This window comes from Poecilia reticulata, linkage group LG15 (assembly GCF_000633615.1).
Source record: "Poecilia reticulata strain Guanapo linkage group LG15, Guppy_female_1.0+MT, whole genome shotgun sequence".
NCBI lineage: Eukaryota > Metazoa > Chordata > Actinopteri > Cyprinodontiformes > Poeciliidae > Poecilia > Poecilia reticulata.
Window position 1 is genome coordinate 25777992 of NC_024345.1, and position 19241 is coordinate 25797232.

General features: G+C 37.6%; 1 protein-coding gene across 5 annotated transcripts in view; it reads left to right on the forward strand.

Moving 5' to 3' along the window:
* The window catches only part of disc1 (DISC1 scaffold protein), a 54249-nt gene that overhangs the window by 14547 nt on the left and 20461 nt on the right, over positions 1-19241 (forward strand). For all 5 annotated transcript variants that reach the window (XR_001777323.1, XR_001777324.1, XM_017308864.1 and 2 more), the window contains 3 exons: positions 1844-1946; positions 2123-2311; positions 15448-15508. Coding sequence is in view for 3 of the 5 variants with exons in the window: in XM_017308864.1 (XP_017164353.1) it covers positions 1844-1946; positions 2123-2311; positions 15448-15508 (353 nt within the window). In the remaining 2 variants the exon portion in view is untranslated. The remainder of the gene's footprint in view (positions 1-1843; positions 1947-2122; positions 2312-15447; positions 15509-19241) is intronic.

Consider the following 19241-nt stretch of genomic DNA (forward strand, 5'->3'; position numbering starts at 1 on the left):
ATGTAATTTCACTCTTAACTCTTATTTCTTCAAGTTTGGAGGGGAGAAGAGAGACCGACGTCACGTGCAAAGGGTGAATAGTGGTACTTCTGTGTGACTATTTGGTAAACTAAAGCAAGCAGAAACGTTGAATGGTTTCAGGACAGGAAGAGGTGTCACACTTCTCTATGTGAAGCGTTTTTCTCCCGTCACACTGTCCTTCAGAAACCCATCATCAAATCGCTGGTTGATGCTGCAGCTGCACTTCAAAGAAACCTAGAAGCTCTTCACAAAGAGACACTTCTACCCCAGTTACCATTGTTGTGCTGGAAATGGAAAGTTTGCTTCTTAAATTAAATATCCATCATGCTGGAAACGGCACACCTGCTGTGACAAAACGATTGCAGGCATGAAAGTAACCCTGGCTTCTCTCCGTTGACTTTCTTTTTTTTTTTTTTGCAACAAAATCTGGCAAAGAGCTGCATGTTTTGGAAATTAAATCACAAGTGTTAGAATTTTTACAGTTTGAAAGGCACTCCAAAGTTGTTTCCAGTTCGTAGATTGTGTGAAATTAAATTATTCAAGCCCGTTTTGCCGGATTTCTGTGCGAGGAAAACTCCCGGGAGATGTTTTGCCTTTGAAATACCAATCAGGACGACATCCTCTCGGAAAACTGTGTCAGATTCAGGAAGAGAAGGAGTCGGAATATCCAGTTCCAGGTGTAAAAACAGCCCTTAAAAGATGGAGGTGCATTGTGGCAACAACATAGTGCTACACCAAGTATTGCCAAATATTTCTGGTCTAGTTTCTTAGTGCACTTGGAATGAGACAAACTAACTAAAACACAACTTTTCAAACACATATTGAAACTTGTTTTGAGTAAATAAATTCTTTAAATTGATGTGAAATACTAGCTCCACTGAATTAAAGAGTTTTTAAAAATGTGTGGCTCTGTTGATTTGGAGAGACTAGAGGGACTTATCGATGTAATCTGGGAGTAAACGGATAAAAACTGCTTTGATTTGATTGCTAAAATAACATTTAAGCACACCAATGTTATCTTGAGGAGTCTATTTATGCATTCCTCTGAAGTCTAAAGGGTAAAAACTTAAAAAGTTTGGCCCCTAAGCCTTGAGTTTGACACGTATTGTAGGTGATCTGAAGCTCAGCAGCAAGCCAAGTACTATATTACTAAAAAAACAAACTGGTTACACTCAAGACCTTTCCAGTGTGACTTAATTAAAACAATTCTGCAAAGAAGAGTGGACCAAAGTTTCTCCACAGTGACTTTTGGCACATCCAGGGCAATTACTCCTTCCTCATAATCATAACTTAATAGCTGCATTTTGAGTTTTCTAAGCTAATATTTGTCAGAGGAAATCCGTTTGGGCCTAAATGCTTTTCTGAGCGCCGTATTCGGCTTCGGTCACAGTGAAGCAGAGGTTTAACGGATGTAGCTAGTGAGAGCAGATGGAGGCCAGAATCCTCAGCAGATCGTCAGCGGCCGCATCTCCATCAGCCGCTGACATTCAGCTTCCTTTTCTATCTTTTCCTTTTCTCTCTGACCTTCTAATGATATCTTTCATAGATTCCTCATCCCGCTGTCCCACCCTGTTTTGTTCTTTCTAAAGGTTGGGGACAGGTAACGCGTTCAGTGTTGATTCACAGCTGCATATTCCAAGCAGGGCGAACACAGAAGGATGCAAATACACCCGCAGAATGAGTGTTAAAAAAAAAGGAAAATGGAGGCAGAGGAGGAAATGAGCATTGCGTCCTGTGGGATCCATGTGCCCGCAAAGGTTTTGCTGGTTAGCACCATCCCCCCACTTTCTACTTTCCATCATCTTCTCCGTTTTATCCCCAGGTGGTCATGAGTCAGAGGCTGGGCAGCAGCCTAAGGAGGAAAGTCAGCGAGACTGAAACACAGCTCTTGGCTCTGCACGAAGCCAAACTGGCGGCCATATCTGGTAACTTTCCACTCTTCTCCACCCCGAAAAACATCCCTGCTACATTACACATCCTTTATTTATCCCATTTACTTGAATGGCTTACCATTAGCCGCACTTAATTACGCCATTAATGATGAAAAAGCTCATTAATGGGCGGTGAAAGCGTAATGTCCTCCTGCGGTGCGCCTGTGCAGGTAATGACTTCGGCTGCGCCAAGGAGCTGAAGGCGGAGATGAAGGCGGTGTACCTGGAGCGGGACCGCCTGGAGGCGCTGGCCAGGCGGCTGCACAGCCTCAGCTCGGGCAGCAGCCAGGAGCTGGCCAGGATGAAGGAGCAGCGGCAGCAGCTCAGGCTGGAGCTGGAGCACAGGGAGGCCCTGCATGGTGAGCACTGCCAGTTACCTGGAAATACTGATTAATAATTACTTCCCCAAGAAAGTAATCCAGGTACTTTACCTACTACTTTCAAAAGCAATTCGTTGCTAGGCCCAAGTCTAAAATCTCCCCCTGGATATTTTCTTTAAATGTCCTGTGAGTAAATATATTTGTCCATTTCTCCATAACAGCTGTAACTTTCTATAACTAAGTTATTTACAATTTACTGTCTGTTAAAATAGTATTTCATGAGATTAAACACGCTCCCTGCAACAGAGGGAGTGAATTACCATAATAATAGAACATTGGCTGGAAAGCGCATCATCTCACCTTTCAGAAACCGTTTGATTTTTTTCAGATGGCACAAAGTATCGCAGAGTTACGGCAATGCAAAGCTGGATTGTAAAAATGCGTCTTTGGTGACGCATTTTGGCTGATGAGCGTTGATTACTTTGTTACTTCTCAAAAAGTGATGCACAAATACTCAAGGTGCACCAATAAATTGGTCCTGATTTCCTTAATCATGGGAGATTGGTGATCAGCTGATGCTTACATGTGAAGCCGATCTTCTCCACCGATTTTATCTGCAAATAAGGTCTAAAAATCAGCCACTGTCCTCTTCTATTCTGGGTTTGACTAACAGACCAGATCATTTTCCAACGTTTGCAGGTAAAAATCTTCACCCTGCTGTTTCCAATTCAGTAAATTTCTTGCTATATTTGGCAACATTTCAGACAAAAAAAATCAGAATCAGATGATTTTTAAACATCGGTAATAGGTGCACTCCTACTAAATACCCAATTAAAGCAATAATTTAACTTTTTCTGCGTATTGCATCGTATAAAACTAAATCGAATGAAATTGTTTACTTTTAAAACTTGATTTGTTTAGCTCTTTTAACTTTCTGTACATTGCATCATCAAATCTGAATAAAACAACAGACTCTTTTTTTAAGGAATTATGTTAAATATTTGAACTTATGCTCTGCATATTCATCTATATTTTAAGAAAATCAAGTCTGTGAATCTGTATTTCATTCTTAGTCCACCATATAAAATACAATTAGTTTTGTGTTTTCACTCCTTCATTTAAATAGATGTGAAATACAGCGATTACACAAAATAATTAACGCTCCATGACCATCTCTATGCATACAGTATCTATCTACAATGTAAAAAAGGCAAAGCTATGTTTTACATGAAACCTGCCAGTGACTTACAGTAACACTATTACATAACAACTTTATAAAGTTCACAGCATGAAAGATTTAGTGGTTTTGTAAAACTTTTTTGCATAAAAAGTCAAATTCTCACTCTGTGTGGATAAAGACGTTATCTTAGAAATTATTGATGCCCCCAAAATTGATTGAATTTTAAAATTTTGCTCTTTCTAGATGAATATTTAATGATCATTCAGGAAATTTTTCTGCTTAAATCTGTTTTTGCTTTCAGGCTCAGAGACTAGGCTTTATTTTCTAATATAATAACAGTAGATGTGTTGTTTCCTGCAGATCCTTTAAAAACTTAATTAAAAGTGTAACTTAATTAATTTAAACTTTAAGTTAAGTTTGGAACAATTCAGAAGAGTTTGGTGCCAGGAAAGAATCTTCTTAGCTAAATGTTGAATTGAAAGCAACTAACTTGTTGCTGAATGATTAACTAAAATATTCTGAACAATTCAGTTAAAACTGAATTTTAACTAAATTGATTAAGGCTTAGTTAGTCTTTCCCACATTCTGCAGCTTTTGCCTGCACACAAAATCACATTGACACTTAAGATTATGACAATACTTTATATTTTTCTTTCCACTGCCATTTGTTAACCATTTCAAAACATATTTCCGACTCGGATAGCAGCCTATCTGCATTTGCTGAAATATTATTACCTGTTATTACTATTAACATGCATTTAATTTAACAGTTTGGACAATCAAGAAAGCTGTCTGGGAAACTATAAGGTTATTTAGTTCTGTTTAATGTCGATTGAAGACATTTTCCAACAGCCTTATTCAAAAATAGGAAATTTTTAATATCAGAAATATTTTCAAATACTTTTTGTAGTTTCTTCACTTGACAGATATAGCATTGCACCAAATTTTGCACCAAAATACCTCCATGAGGATTTTTGGTAGCAGTCAGTCTTGCAACAAATCTGAAGGTGCTTCTGACTGAAGAGCGTCACTGTATCACAGTTTCATGACTGTCCAGTCAGTAGAGGCAACATTTCACACTAATATGTCACGGATGACATAATCAGTTCTTGGTAAGCGCTGCTAATCCACCTCATTTGCTTTTGCCGCTCCTCTTCAGAGCGCCGTTTGGTTAGAAGGCCGGCCCTAATCTCTCTGCTCTTTGGTCCTGCTCTGCATCAGTAAAGCTTAATTTTTTTTAACTCCTCTGGGATTCAGGGACAAAGATCCTTTATTTCAGCTTTTGAGATGCTAATCAGCTACTCCAAGTTGTAAAAACAATACCTTGTTGTCACGGTTACGGATCGTAACATTGACCAAATGTAAAAAGAGAGTGCACAAATCTCTCCAGCTGACAGCAGGAGGAATAATTACACAAACATGCAACAGTTTAACCAGGAAAACTATGAATAACTGCTCTGCATTTTGGTTTATAAAACTGTTTTTAATGGTTAATGTCACTAAAAAAAGCTAAGTTCAGTCTATTTCTATGCGCATCTTTTTCACTGCCTTTTTATCCTCTGGTTTTCTCCTATTTTTTCATGTTTCTTTCTTTTAACAAGAACACTTATTAAAGAAACATTACTGTTGCTTCATGCAGAGCAGGTAGTTTTTAGAGCTGTTAATGGTTATGTTCTATAACCATTTTAATGCATAAATATGAATAAATGCATGCAAGCTTAAAAATAACCACCATAGATCTGTTTTTTTAACTGCCTGCAGGTAAAAGAAAACTTGTTTTTTAAAGGATCTTTCTATCTCTTTCAAAAGCTAAATTCAAATGCGAGTCATAAAAACTCTTTAAATGCTGCCACACACTGTGAGGACATCAGTGACTTTTCTCCAAACCTAAGAGCTGGCAGAGGAGGAGGAGGTGGCAGGATGATGCTGAGCCCGTTACCTTGGAGCCCCTCAGTGCACACATGATGCATCAGCGATCGGACAGTCTGCGTCCAGATCACAGACCCCAAACGCTGCATAAATACGGGGCTTGCTTTTTAGGGTTGGGGATATTGATTCGGCACGCTGGCGCTGGCAGAGATTTAAATGGGTTTTGACGGCACCACCTGCAGTGCTGCTCTCTGTAGTCCATCAGTCACACAGAGATTTTCTAAAAAAAGGACACTTCGCTCTCTCTGAGGCGCAGAGACGAGGGAGCAGAGCGGAAGAACAGCAGCTGCAGATCTGGGTTCTCCTGGAAACCTAAAGATTAAATTCACACATGAAATATAAATGCTTAACATCTCCATAAATTAATGTGTGGTTAGTTCTTTTGTTTTGCCTGGCTGCACCCTTTCCTGTCAGTAGGGGGCACCCTTTTGTTGTAAGATTTCATTCAGGATGAATTGCATCCACTTTTTCGTGGCGCACTCCTGCTCCAAAGATATTCAAATCAACTATCATCACTTAATTTTGTCAATTCCTTTCACCCATGCATAAAACTCAGACTCGCACTGTGATTTCTGGAGCCCGAAACAACTCGTCCCGGTTGCATTCTCACAACCCTGATCCACATTGGGCAACAAAGACTTGCCCAGCTTCAGCGCATTACAGCGCAGATCTTAGACAAACAGGCTGGGGAAAAACCAGTGACATGATAATTCTGCGGCCAAACAAAGGAGAAGCAGTCAGGTGGGTGTTACATCACAAAGAAAACGGCGAGTTAATGGCTGGGTGTGTGTTCTGATCAAATGCTTAAGTGGGTGTGAGCACCACGGGCACAAAGTGTTACAGACACCAAGGAAAGGGATTCATTAAATTGTCATCCTGTTTGGTAATAAGCAGGTTGGCACTCCCTGGCTGGTAACTGATGGCAAACGGCACGTTGCCGTTCTGTATGTGGACAGGATTAGGAATTACTGTCAACATCTAGATGGCTGAGCTTTTACTAACCGGGGCATTTGTGGTTGATTCTTGTCATCTCCCCTGACAAGAAAACCATACGTTTCATTGTGGAAAAGCTTTTTGTCTTCACCTAAGCTCTGGAGGAACATATAGTTCAGATAATGGCGTCATGCGTTTGTTCGCCACTTCGGCATGTTGGAGCTGCTGGTCGGGGAGCCATTAGGTCCCTAATTGCTGCTGGCGTTGAGTGTTGATGAATACCAAATTGGAGGTTTGATTCCCTGCTGAGCGAAGCTAGCGAAGCTAAATTTACAAATAAATAATTGAAAGGCTGGAAGAGATGAGTAAATGACCCCCAGAATGGGGGTTTTTGAACTTGGAGTGCTTTCTTTTTTATTTATTTTGGAGTGTTTGAGCTTTTTAAATGGCCTCCAGTTTAATACAATTAAGTCGACTATGAGTGTTTCTTGAACTTTTATAGTGCTACAGATACAAGATTTTATGTATATTAGGGGTTTTCATGTAACAGAATAACATAAAGTAATACAGGACTCTAAATTGGAAAGAAAATGTTGCCTAGTTATTTTTAATTTGATATAATTCATGTTTTTTAAAAACAAGAATAAAACACAATCAGTAGGACATGCATAAGCAAGAACAAAACATGTTTACTACCACTTTTCTGTTTGAAAAGGAGTAGGAAGAAGTGAACACTTATTTAATCCTACCTCTTGTTCCAGTTTAATAAAATATATTACTGACTCCGCACTCAGAAAAATGAGTGCGGAGATCAGAAAAATGTGGCATTGATTTGACTCCTAATCTTCTATCAGTCAGATTAGATTAAAAAATCTAAATTTTAAAATCTTACCACCAATATTCAATTGGATTTAAGTGCTGGAGTTTGACTAGGCCATTCTAACATTTTTTTAAATCTAAGCTGTTCTGTTGCAGCCCTTAAAGAGTCGGAGGCATAAATTATGAAGTCAAATTTGATACATCTACCATTTTTATAACTGAAGGTACAATATAATTACTTTATTTTGCTGTAAAGTGGCTGGAAAACATAGAATACTCTCAGGTCAGGATTGTTTTTCTCCACATAGAATTTTGCATATTGGACAGAAGGTTTAATTTGTTGCCTTGGAAAATCGGCAAAGGTTTTCTATCAATGGTTTTCTTCTTTCAACTCTTCCATAAAAGACAGATTAGTGGAGTGAATGACTAATAGTCGCCCTGTCAAGAGTCGCCATAAACATCCCACACTTTTGACATTTTTCTTAAATGTAAAAACTTTTGGCAGGATGTATAGAAGAGAAGACACTTTTTCTCTTTTACTGAATTTAGTGAAATTAAACAGCTTTGGGTGTAGATTAAACAATATGTGGCATAAAGTGAGTATCTCTGAAGGTTTTCATATTAGCACAACATCCTGATAACAGCAAAAATAGTTGTGCTCTTCATATCTGGTAGCTGTTTTGCAGTACTCAAGATATAGTAGTGATACTATAAATATTTAATTTCTCTTTGGGATCAATGAAGTATTTTTGAATTTGAATTTATACTCAAGAAAAAGTAAAAAAGTAGAAGAAATTACTCAAGTAAGAGTAATGAAGTATTTGGTAAAGACTCTATTCAAGTAATGAGTAATCGATCAAATTGTCAATCATTTAATGTTTAAAAATTGCATAATAAAAACAGACTAAAATATAAAGTTATGTGGAAATTGTGGTATCTCAGAGACTAAAATTCATATAATTCATATAAGTAACAAAAAAATAACAAAATCAGGCAAAATTACATTTTTCCAAATCAGTTTTTCTCAACAAATTTGAGCAAAAACTGCAGATGTGTGTCTTTATCGGGTGGATTTTTAGTTAAAAAATGTTTCTTTTTTCATTCAGTGAAATAGAGAATCCAGAAATTTTACTCAAATAAAAGTAGTAAAAATACTCCTAAAAGTAAATTTTTTCAAAAACAGTTATTCAAGTAAATGTAAAGTAACACTTTATTTGAAGGGGGGTGAATAAGACTGACATGACACTGTCATAAACATGACTTAAGCTGTCATGAACATGAATAAGCCTTCATGAATATTTATGACTGTCATAAACATGTCATAACACCCGTCATGAACATGAATAAGCCTTCATGAATATTTATGACTGCTGTCATAAAGCGTCATTTGGTAAATTATGACACTTGTAACACAAAGTTGACATTATTCAAAATGTCTTTGTTATGACAACTTGACATTAACCAAGAAATCATTACTGATATAAATTTGTTATAAAAGTATTACTGATTGCACTTTAAAAATTAGATAACTTTATGTTATTAAAGGTAAAGTTTAAACAGCAATGATTTGTTACCAAATGTAATTGAGTATATGTAACTAGTTACTACCCAACTTTGCTCCTGTTGAAATGTATAAGCTCAATTCATTACATTTTAAAGTTTAGAAGAGCTTCACTGGTTGTAAAGATAAATTACTGAATGAAAATGAGACCTTTGTTGAGAAGCTAACTCTGTCTTAGGAAGAGTTTGGTTAAGATACAAACACTTTTTATATGCTTTTTATGATAGAAAGTGGCGGTACAGTAGCCGTTTAAAGTCCATTTTGACATCGTGTGTCTCTGCTGGTGCAGAATTTTGCAACCTATCCAGGTCAAACTCAGCTTAAGCAGCTGAAGTGCACATCACAATGCTGTCAGTCCACGTTATTTAACAAATGCAATTCCCCACATGCTTCTGTGGCTCTAGAGAAGGCGAGGAAGTACGTGATTTATTCATGACCTCTTCTTCTTTCAGGGTGCTTCTGGTGAGTACATGGTGGAACATATGATAGCTCTTCTCCTAAAGAGCATCTGAATGACTGAGACGGTTGGAGCAAAAAATAAATATATTTCTGATGTAGGTTTGGTCAGGATGCTGCACGGAGGTGATTCGGCATGTGGAGTTGTAGACCTACGTGTCACAACTAAATTATTGTCAAACCACTTCATACGTCAAAAGTTAAATGCTAAACCATAAAACGTCTGTCACTTAAAGAAGACAACACACACCTGATCACTTTTTATTGTTACTTACATAAAGTATTGTCATATTCATACTTAAAATACCAAAGTTTCCAAAGTTTCCACTTAACTTTATATTTTTATCTGATTATATAATTTTTAAATATTAAATTATTGATATTTTGACCAGTTACTCAGTACTAATAAATTAAAATCTAAACATTAATACATGACTGAGAATGGATAATTGTATTTTTTTATCAGTTGCATTTAAATTGTAAATAAATAATGATAAAAAAGTGACATTTATCTGCTGGATTGTGACACTGTTGTCCCTTTAATAAGGCCGTCACCGCAGTGATGCGTGTGCTTTCAGCCTGAAGCATCATTCTAAGTATAAATAAACTCCTGGTTGTGTTTAGACAGAAATCTTCCTGGGGAGAGTGACTGTGCCAAATTCCGAAAAAAAACAACTTTATTTTGGGAGAGTGAATTAGCTCGGATTTCCCGAAGGAAGCCAGAGAAATAATAAGATGTGAGATTAATGGGGCAGGATTGTGAGCAGGTGGAGAGTTTTCAGTGTTTCTCACTACATATTTGGGGGAGAGTTTCTCTTCGCAGACTCGAGTAAAACATCTTGGCAGCCTGCTGCAGTCGATTTTAGATTTCACTCTGCTAACAGAGGTGGAACAGGACAGACAATAGCAGGGAGAGTGTTTTAAGATTACACCCAAAGCCGAAGAATTGAACTATTTTTGGACAAAGTGTTGCACATTTGTGCAGACCAGCGCTGGAACATCACAGTTTATCGATTGTCTGTCAGATATCCGCCTGCAGGTCGTTTCCCCTCTCAGCTATCCTGCTGTTACGTTCGTATACAATCATTCAACATGTCTGCATGTGCTGACTGAGCGTTAGTGCAACCCGCGGTGCTTCTGCTCCCAAACATCCTGAACCGAGCTGAAACGCATTAATCACAGCTCCGCTCATTTATGAAGCCTTACATACTTTCTCCTACGTTGTTATGCAGACGTATCACCTGTACTGGTTTAACAATTTAATTTATGTCAAAAAATGAAGACTACTGTTGTTTGTGTTCATACAAAGCAGTGAAAAATTAAAGCATAATTCAATTTACGTAAAAAATAGATGTTTAGATGATTATATTACAGATTTATATGCTAATGCTAGCAGGTTGACTCACAGTCAAGCAAATAATGTATTTTATTGGATTTTTTTATGTGATTGACCAAATTAAGGTAGTGCAAAACTGTGAAGAGGCAGAAAAATGATACATCCAAAAATCCAAGACACAGCAAACATGTGGAAGAGGTCAGAATAATATAAAAAATGCTATGGGAGAAACCAACTTTCAACATCAGTAGCATCAAATGTTCTAAAAAAATGTTTGGAAGAGAAACTATTGCACTGCAAAACACTTGAAAGTGGTTTAACTTGAAAGTGAAAGTCCACCTACTGCCTTGAAAATGCAACAAAAATACTGTTTTGGTTTTAACTCAGAAATTAAATTCATGAAGTTGATTTAACAAGAGACAAGTTGTCTAAACATTGTTTTTTAAGTTTATTAATCATAAATTGTGAGTTTTAACTTAATGCTGCAATTTAAACCAAATAATTTCACAATATGCAAGAAACAAACTGTCCTGACCTAGTTAAAGAGCAAACATTTCTCTGTTATTTCACTCACACTATTAAGATAAAATAATTATTTTAGTTAAGAATTATTTAAATTCTTATTTCAAATCACATGAACAAAATTTTTGATCTGATAATGAATTCTATTAAACATCCCAATGAATTCTGCTTAGAAACATTTAGTGTAATAACACAAGAGTCAGATCAATGTAATGCACTTCCATCTCGGGATACTAAAATCTAAAACTCGCTGAATTTATTTGACTTAAAGAATAGAAGACAGTAGACAACTAAATGTGGCTCAAAGGTTTTACAGTGTACTGCAATAGAGTTGTGACTAACGTAGAGATTTACGTTCCTGCAGGTCAACGACCTTTGAAAATACAACCTGAGAAATAGTGGATCAAAGCATAATTAATGTGTTACAGTGGTCTAGTTAAAGTCGAGACCCAAATTCAACTTAAAAACTGTGGGTGGTCTCCATCCGTTCCTACTGATTTGAAACCATTTTTCCAAACGAATGGGTAAGTTTGTTCTCCATGACAAAGAACAGAGCAGTTTAACTCGGTTACTGCTCTGTTCATCATTAGGACGTGACAACCTGAGTGTAGCTCATTCTCCTGATCTCTCAGAAGCATCCCGGTTCTGTTTGTGTTCTGAACGAACGACCTCTGCCCCGTTTGGCCGGGGCCCTTGGCAGCAATCAGCGATGTCTGACGCCTGCTGGGATCACTGGGGGCGACGGCAACCAGAGCTCATGAATTTCCAATGCAGCCTTTCTCTCTCCCTGAGTGGCTTTGTGGAGTTCCTTCAGCACTAGAAACACACCGCTGCGCGTGTTACTGAGTGGCCGAGTGCCTCCCTCTTTAGTGCTGGTTTTATCCGCATGGCCTGCCAACAACGGCGGCCTCCCGCAGACGTACAGGAAGTGGTAACATCGCCCGGTGTGCGCAGGCGGGGTGGGGGGTGAGGCTCCGCCACTTTATGTTTTGCCTCACGCTATTGGGGGAGAATAGTTTTTCCCCAAATAAAGGCTCTCTAACCCCAACTTGTTGCCATGGACACAGGGTCACGCACCGAGGGATTTTTGAAGAAGTTATTATGCAAAATTTGCATTTTGCATGTTTTTGTACTTCCATTTGAGTTTCTACTGGTACCAGAAACAACCAAAATGCTTAAAAAAGAAAACACCTGGCCGTCGTTTGGCAATAATTAAATAAGCGCCCATAACTCCTGTTCTTGCCGCCCTACACTGGGTTCCTGTGAAGGTTAATTTTAAAAATTTTATTTTAACTTTGAATACCATCCACAGCCAGGTTCCTAAATACATTCATCTTTTAGCTTCATCTGGAACCATGATTTTTCTGAGTCAAATGGGGACAGGCTTCTTTAAGAAACAACTAAAGACATTTTTATTCGGACAGGTTTTTTAAAAATAATTTGTTTTTGTTATTTTTGTTTGAATTGTCCTGTGAAGCACTTTGTGATCTATATGTCTGTGAAAGGTGCTATAGGAATACAATTTTACTTATTTAAGCTTTTTGGTGTCTGGAAAATTAGCCATTTCGAAAACCTTCCTCATTCAATAGCCACTGAACCTTACCTAGCAACCCCAGGAAAGCCCAGTGCCCTTACCAAGCAACCCCAGTAGAACTCCAGCACTTTTGGTCAGCAGGTTTTACCGATGTATGCGCTGCACAGTGGAATACGCGTTTTGTTATTGACTTACCATTCAGAAACCCCTTGCTGCATTCTTGTTGGTTGTGCAGGAGGCTCTACTAGTGCTTTTCAAAGATGTATGGCTGTATAATTGTGTATCTGTTTGCAGCCATTTTCATCTGCGAGTGCAAATGTTGAATTGGGGGAGCTCCAAATGGGCAAAACTGACTAAAATCTCATTATCTAAGAATGGTTTTGTGCCAAAACTATAATACAAATGTTTCATATAGACCATGAATCTATTCTAACATGTTTAAGTAAAGAGTCTTTAAGTAAACAGTTGGATCTGTGACTCCTTTGACATGTATCTCGTGGTAAATAATTTTCTGAATCGAGTTTTGTCTCATGAAGAGCCTGCTTTGTCATTTTGCTTGTGCACGCTCCGTGCCATCCGGCGTCAGGCTTCATGCCTGCATGTATTATTCAGCAGCTATCCCGTTGCAGGCTGCTTAACGGGGTTGGCATGAATGGAATCTGACAAGAGAGACTCTGTCAGGTGGGACAGGATCTTTGCAACGCTGCAATTAGGTGATGGGTGGCAAGTGAGCTGTCTGGATCACCTGCACACACGTTAAAGCCTTCACAGGCCTCGCTTTTTAATCTGATTTAGTTACTTTAGATGAAAAACTTTAGGGAGAGATTCACTTCTTTACTTACGCCTCCTCGTAAATAGCCCTACTATCTCCAGCTCCGAGTTATTTCGGTTATCTTTGTTAGTGGGTGTGCGGAAGTGTTTGTCACAGCCACTTTCTCCAAGACATTTCCTTTCCCCCCCCCCCACTGAGCCTGGCCCCGAGCCTGTCACATCCTTGAGCTGAAGCTGTCTAATAACCATCATCAAGACAATGATACAATTATAACTCAAACCTCTCTGTGACTCAGAGCGTCCAATTAGGTGACGCTTTTGGTGCGGATTCTGGCTCAGTGTGAGAAGGATGAGTGGGATTAAACTGAAGTAGTATCCATTCATATCCATTTAGACTTAAAATGAAGTGCTTTCTTCTTTTTGTCTGTGAGAATACCTTCTCAAAGTTTTTCTGTGAAACTTTTAATGGGTTTTCTAGAAAAAGTTAATTTATTTATTCTACATCAGACATGAAGGAAGTGAATACGGAGCTAAGTTGGACAAGACATTGCTGAAACTGCAAGAGTACAGTGTCTTTTCACAGAATGTTTATTTGTTCTTGGAGAAAATTGATTATTTAACAAGCATGAAGTGTTAAACGCGTTCACAGATTTATTAGGTTAGTCTCTTTTGGAGGTCAAACCTCAAGCAGAGCGTGGAAAAACAGAATGAGTTGTGGAGTTTTTAGTTTGGGCAACCTAAAAACTGTGTTTTCACTGCTAACTACACTGAGAAAAGGAAATAGACAGTAACTTTGAAAAAATTAGTTAATTTGTTACATGTAATCATATGGCAATAGCAGCTTTGGGAAGAGGTGGAGGAACTTGAGCTGATAAACAGTCACGACATACCAACAGTTTTAATAAATATGTATAAAACATTTTCTTTTTAAAAGTTACATACTGCAACTTTTACCAAAACATTTGGTAAAAACGGAACGATCCAGATGTTAGACTAAAGATTTGTTTAGTCTAACATCCAGCTTGGTTTTGTCTTGTTTACTTTATGCGTACGTAACGTTTCAGCAGCTTGTTTTAAGTCAGTAAATCCTGAATATGGATGAAAAGCACTAGTTTCATAAGCAGATATCATTTATAGCAACTTATTTCTCTCATGTTATTATTGAAAAAATCTGCCAGTGGAACTAATACTTTTTAAAATCAATAATAAGCTCCTATATTTTCCTGAAAAGTTACTTGTAAGTTAGTTTTGTCTCAATTAAAGTGAAATAAAATTATTTGCACTAGAAAATATCTAAGATTTTGTATTTTTGCACAGAATCTTAGCAAAAACTGATTTTTTTGCTAAGAAAAATCAGTTCCACTCGTATACAAAGCTAAAATTAAAATGGTAAAGTGTCTAAGAAAAAATGTTAACCCTAGCAATCCTAAATATGTCCAATATAAGTTAGAATCCTCATTTCAATGGTGATTTTCTGTCTTTTTACCCTGACGACATCACTAAATTGGCTCGGCTATGATCTTCCCTTTTCTTTTTGTGCTTAACTACATATATGTGGAGCAATTTGATTAAAGTGCATCCTATTGTGTTCAAGGGTCTCCTGCTGTGTGGGGCATATTCTCATGTTTCATACATGAGCTCATTAACGGTGCTCAGATTGCCCTCGTCTCCGAAACGAACACCGTTCTGCGTCCTCCACCTGCCTCCTCGGGCTCCGCTCTCCTCTGGCAGGAGGGCACAGGAAACGGCAGCATAAGCTACCCATCCATCCATCCGTCTTGTGCCCTGCAGAAAATCTGGCAGGTTGAAAGGAGCGACACCATGATGAAACCCTGAGTCTTCCTCAGGCTGCCTGAAATTTGATTCCCTCCTCAGATGTGTGCTAGCGTAGCGAGAGGAGAACCAGCTGGTTCTTTGTACTGTTGCAGTTTCTCTGCACAATGCTGTTGCCAAGTGCGATGATGACTACTTTTCCTGAAAAGGCCCATATAACACAGCTAATGACAAGTGGGTTTTAATAGTATTAGCGCCGTGATTTGTTGCTAGGATACCACATCTCTGCCAATAAAAGCTGGCGAATGAAAGTGAAAGTAACAATATGCGTTTTCCTTTTTGTGCCTTTGTCTCCACGCAGAAAGCCGGCTGAAAGAGAACGCCACCAAGTATGTGGAGCTGCTGGAGGACAGGCTGCAGAGGTATGGCTGCTCTTTTTCTCCGTGTTCCTCAAGTGGAAGACATAAACAGAGCAGAACCCTCTGAGGAATTTCCTCTCACCTCTGCCGTCCTCTAACCAGATCGCCGTCTCCTCAATGCATCACCTCAGACGGCTCCGCGCAGTCACACCTTGTTGTTTCCCAGAGCCGCTTTCTCACATTTCACTCCGTCTCTCACCTGCACTTTGTCTTCATCTTCTCACCCTCTAATGTATTTTATGTCTTTACCTTCATTTCTATCTCCCCCCACATTCTTCTCCTCCAAAGAAACTTCTAAAGTGGATCCTTCTGTTGTGTTTGCTCACACAGGTAGCAAATTTGACATACAGAGTCAATAAATTCAACACCTGCTTTACGTTTTGCACCAAACTAAAACTGCTTTGACTGTTGCAGAACAATTTGCACCAAATTGATAGAAAAGGACCCGAGTTAATATCTAAACGGGACCAAACTGAAAACGATCTTTAATTAAATATCCTGTTTTTCTTCTTGGTTTCCCTTTTTGCATCCTTTAACAGACAGAGTTACCTCTGGAGGAGTTTGTGCCAGACAGAAATGAGTCACTTTATGTCAACATAGCTTGCTGTGTTTCTACTCGTTTTTTTGCATAAAAAGTGCAAATAATATTATTAACGCTGAATCTAAAATACGGCCAAAAATAAACTCATTTTTAGATCTCAAATGTTTTTAAGAGCAAGTTATATGAGTATGTGTTGATAAAACCCATTAAAAAACTGTTAAAATATCAATAACTAGCTTTGATAAGTACTTCTTAGGATTAAGTAATATTGAACATCTTTTCAAGCTGCAGGACTCGTCATTGTTTTTGTGATTTTTGTGGAGCCACTAGACATATTTGCAAAGAATTTTGAAATATTTGGTGCCTGGGGTTTAGAGGGCCACATGAAAAGCCACAGCGGGCCAGATTTTGCCCTCAGTCCTCGAATTTGACACATGGTCTAAAGTGTTTCAATTTATGATTTATTTTATTAACCCTTTCAATATCCTATTTCTATCCACTGTGTGACATATTCGTCTTTTATACGTCTTTAACCAGTCGACTGTTTGGCTTAACCAACCCGGAAACTTTGCATCTAATCTCAGCAGATTTTATTGAAAGATTGAAAAATTGAAAAAAAATTATTTTCTTACACAGATTCAGTAACTAATGCCAGTAACCAAATAATTGATTGTATAAGATCCTATTTTGACTAATTTAAACCCAAATTTATTTATTATACAAAATAACTAAAACTGTAATTCAGAAAACATTTTTAATAGAAATAATTAAAAACTGTAATTAAGTTGAGAGTTCAAAGAGATTAAAACAGCCTCTCGTTACCTGATTAAAGTCTTGCTCTCTCTCACTTTCTCACAGCCTGTACAGATCTCAGATGTGTCAGAAAATACAATTAAAATAAAAATAGTTCCTGACAGCTTTTCTGATTCTCTTTACTTTGATTAAACATCTCACTGATATTTTAAACAGTGAATTCAGAGTTTTAATTAACTAACAACATTTACAAAATGACAAAAAACACAAAATCCTATCAAGTTTTTTTTGGCAAATGTCAAGTACAAATATCTTTATATTTGAATTGAGACAAAATTAATTTACAAGTAACTTTCCAGCAAAATATAGCAGCTTGTTTTAAGTAAATAATTCCTTTAGGGAATTAACGTGCAAATTCACCAAATTTATATTTTTATATCACACCAACGAGTTAAAGGACTTGATAATAATCGTCCTTCATCACACTCACAAATGAGTTCAGTTTCTCAAAATGATTGAACTAGACTAGAAGTCTTGCTCTCTCTTGCTTTCTTGCAGCCTGATTGAATCTAATTAGAAATGTTTACATTTTCAAAAGGCTCTGTTATGTAGAAACGCATATAATTCTTGGTAAAATACACCACATGCAGATGCAAAGATCACCTATCAGTCACTGTAAATATTCTAGACAGTGGTGAAGAAGTAGATTAGTGTCTGGTCTCTACGGCGACGGATTCCTCTGAAAAAATAAAAACTATTATCTCCTCCATACCGAAACCTAGAGAAGAATAATAGAGCAGTGCAGAAGCTGCTAAGTGTGTCACCAGACAAAAATTAATTTAATTCAAATTAGCTGCACCTCGGAGTTGTTTAAAGCATTATGTAGATGCTTCATTAGTAAGTGCTTCTTGTGTTTGTCCTACTTTTTCACGCTCCTTTCTCTGCAGAGACTTGGCTGTTATTTATCATGTATGATAGATGCAAACCAGCTGGGTGTGGAAGTCATTAAAATGCTCGGGCATGTTCTCTTCGCAGAGGTTGCAGACATGCAGTTTGCATGTAAGCAAAAAAAAAAAAAAAAGGAAAAATGAGCAAAATCACAACATAAATTTAGGAAACCTTGAATGGACGTGTACAGTAAAAAAGACGTGTTAGTAAGCCTTATCTGCTTGTTAGTGCGTGGGAAAGACTTTTGTTTTGAAACGTCTCAATGATGTAAAAAAAAAAAATTGTTAATAATTTCAGCATTTTTCAAACCTAAAATCCTGCTTTCACTAAATTTCTGACCATTAAAAAGGGTTAAAATCCAAGTTTCAAATCTCAGCCTCAATATTTTTGATTATTTTTAACTGTATGCAGTTTTTTAAATGTCCTGTGAATAAATATATATTTGCCCATTTATGCATAACAACTATAACTTTCAATATCTAGCAAGTTATTTTCGCAATTTACCGTCTACTAAAAGAGCGCCCCTCAGATTAATTTCACTTCCTGCTAGTGGGAGTGAAATTACCGTAATAACCTAATATTGGCTGGAAAGTGCAACATCTCCCCTTTCAGAAACTCTTGTAATTTTTCAAGGAATTACGGGTCTGCAAATTTGGCTGGAACGTCGCCGATCCATTCAATCTGGAAGGGTTAACTAGTATAAAACTCTTTTTTTCAGTTTTTGAAATGCACTCTAAATATTCACTTGTACAAAATCTCCAAGAAGAATCAAATCTAAAATGTGTAAAATGCCTTAAAATACACTAATTATTTACTTTAGTAGCATAATTTCACACTGAAATCTTTTTCCAGTGAGAACAAATACACATTACAAATTCACTAGCTGAATTATTATTTGAATACATGCTATTAATACTTTGTTGAAATGACTTTAATAAGACAACCATTAGCTTGTTGCCTCTTTACAAGGTTGGAAAATGCAGAAAATTATGGATTTTGTATCTGGTGAGTTATTTCTGCGGTGATTTGGTCAAATGTTTTGGGTAATTAGACCAATAAAGATCCTACTTTCATTGGATTTTGGTATAAAATCTGTTAATATTTGGAAGAATTCACTATACGATGCATTCAGTCGATGCTCCCAAAGCCTTTGGGAGAGAAAAAAGCCCTCAGCATCACACATCCTGTTGCATCCAACTTAGATCATTTTTGCAGGCAAATAACATTTATGACACTTTTCAATCAGGGTATCGTGAGTTTCACTCTACTGAAACAGCCCTGTTGAAGGTGTTTAGTGATATTATGATAGCAGCGGACACCGGTAAATGTTCTGTGCTGGTTTTATTGGATCTGTCATCGGCGTTTGACACAGTGGACCATGGCATCCTGATAAACAGGCTCCAACATTTGGTTGGAATGTCGGGTTGCGTTTTGAAATGGTTCACCTCTTACCTGGTTGGTAGAACTTTTAGTGTGTCAGTGGGAAATGTAGTG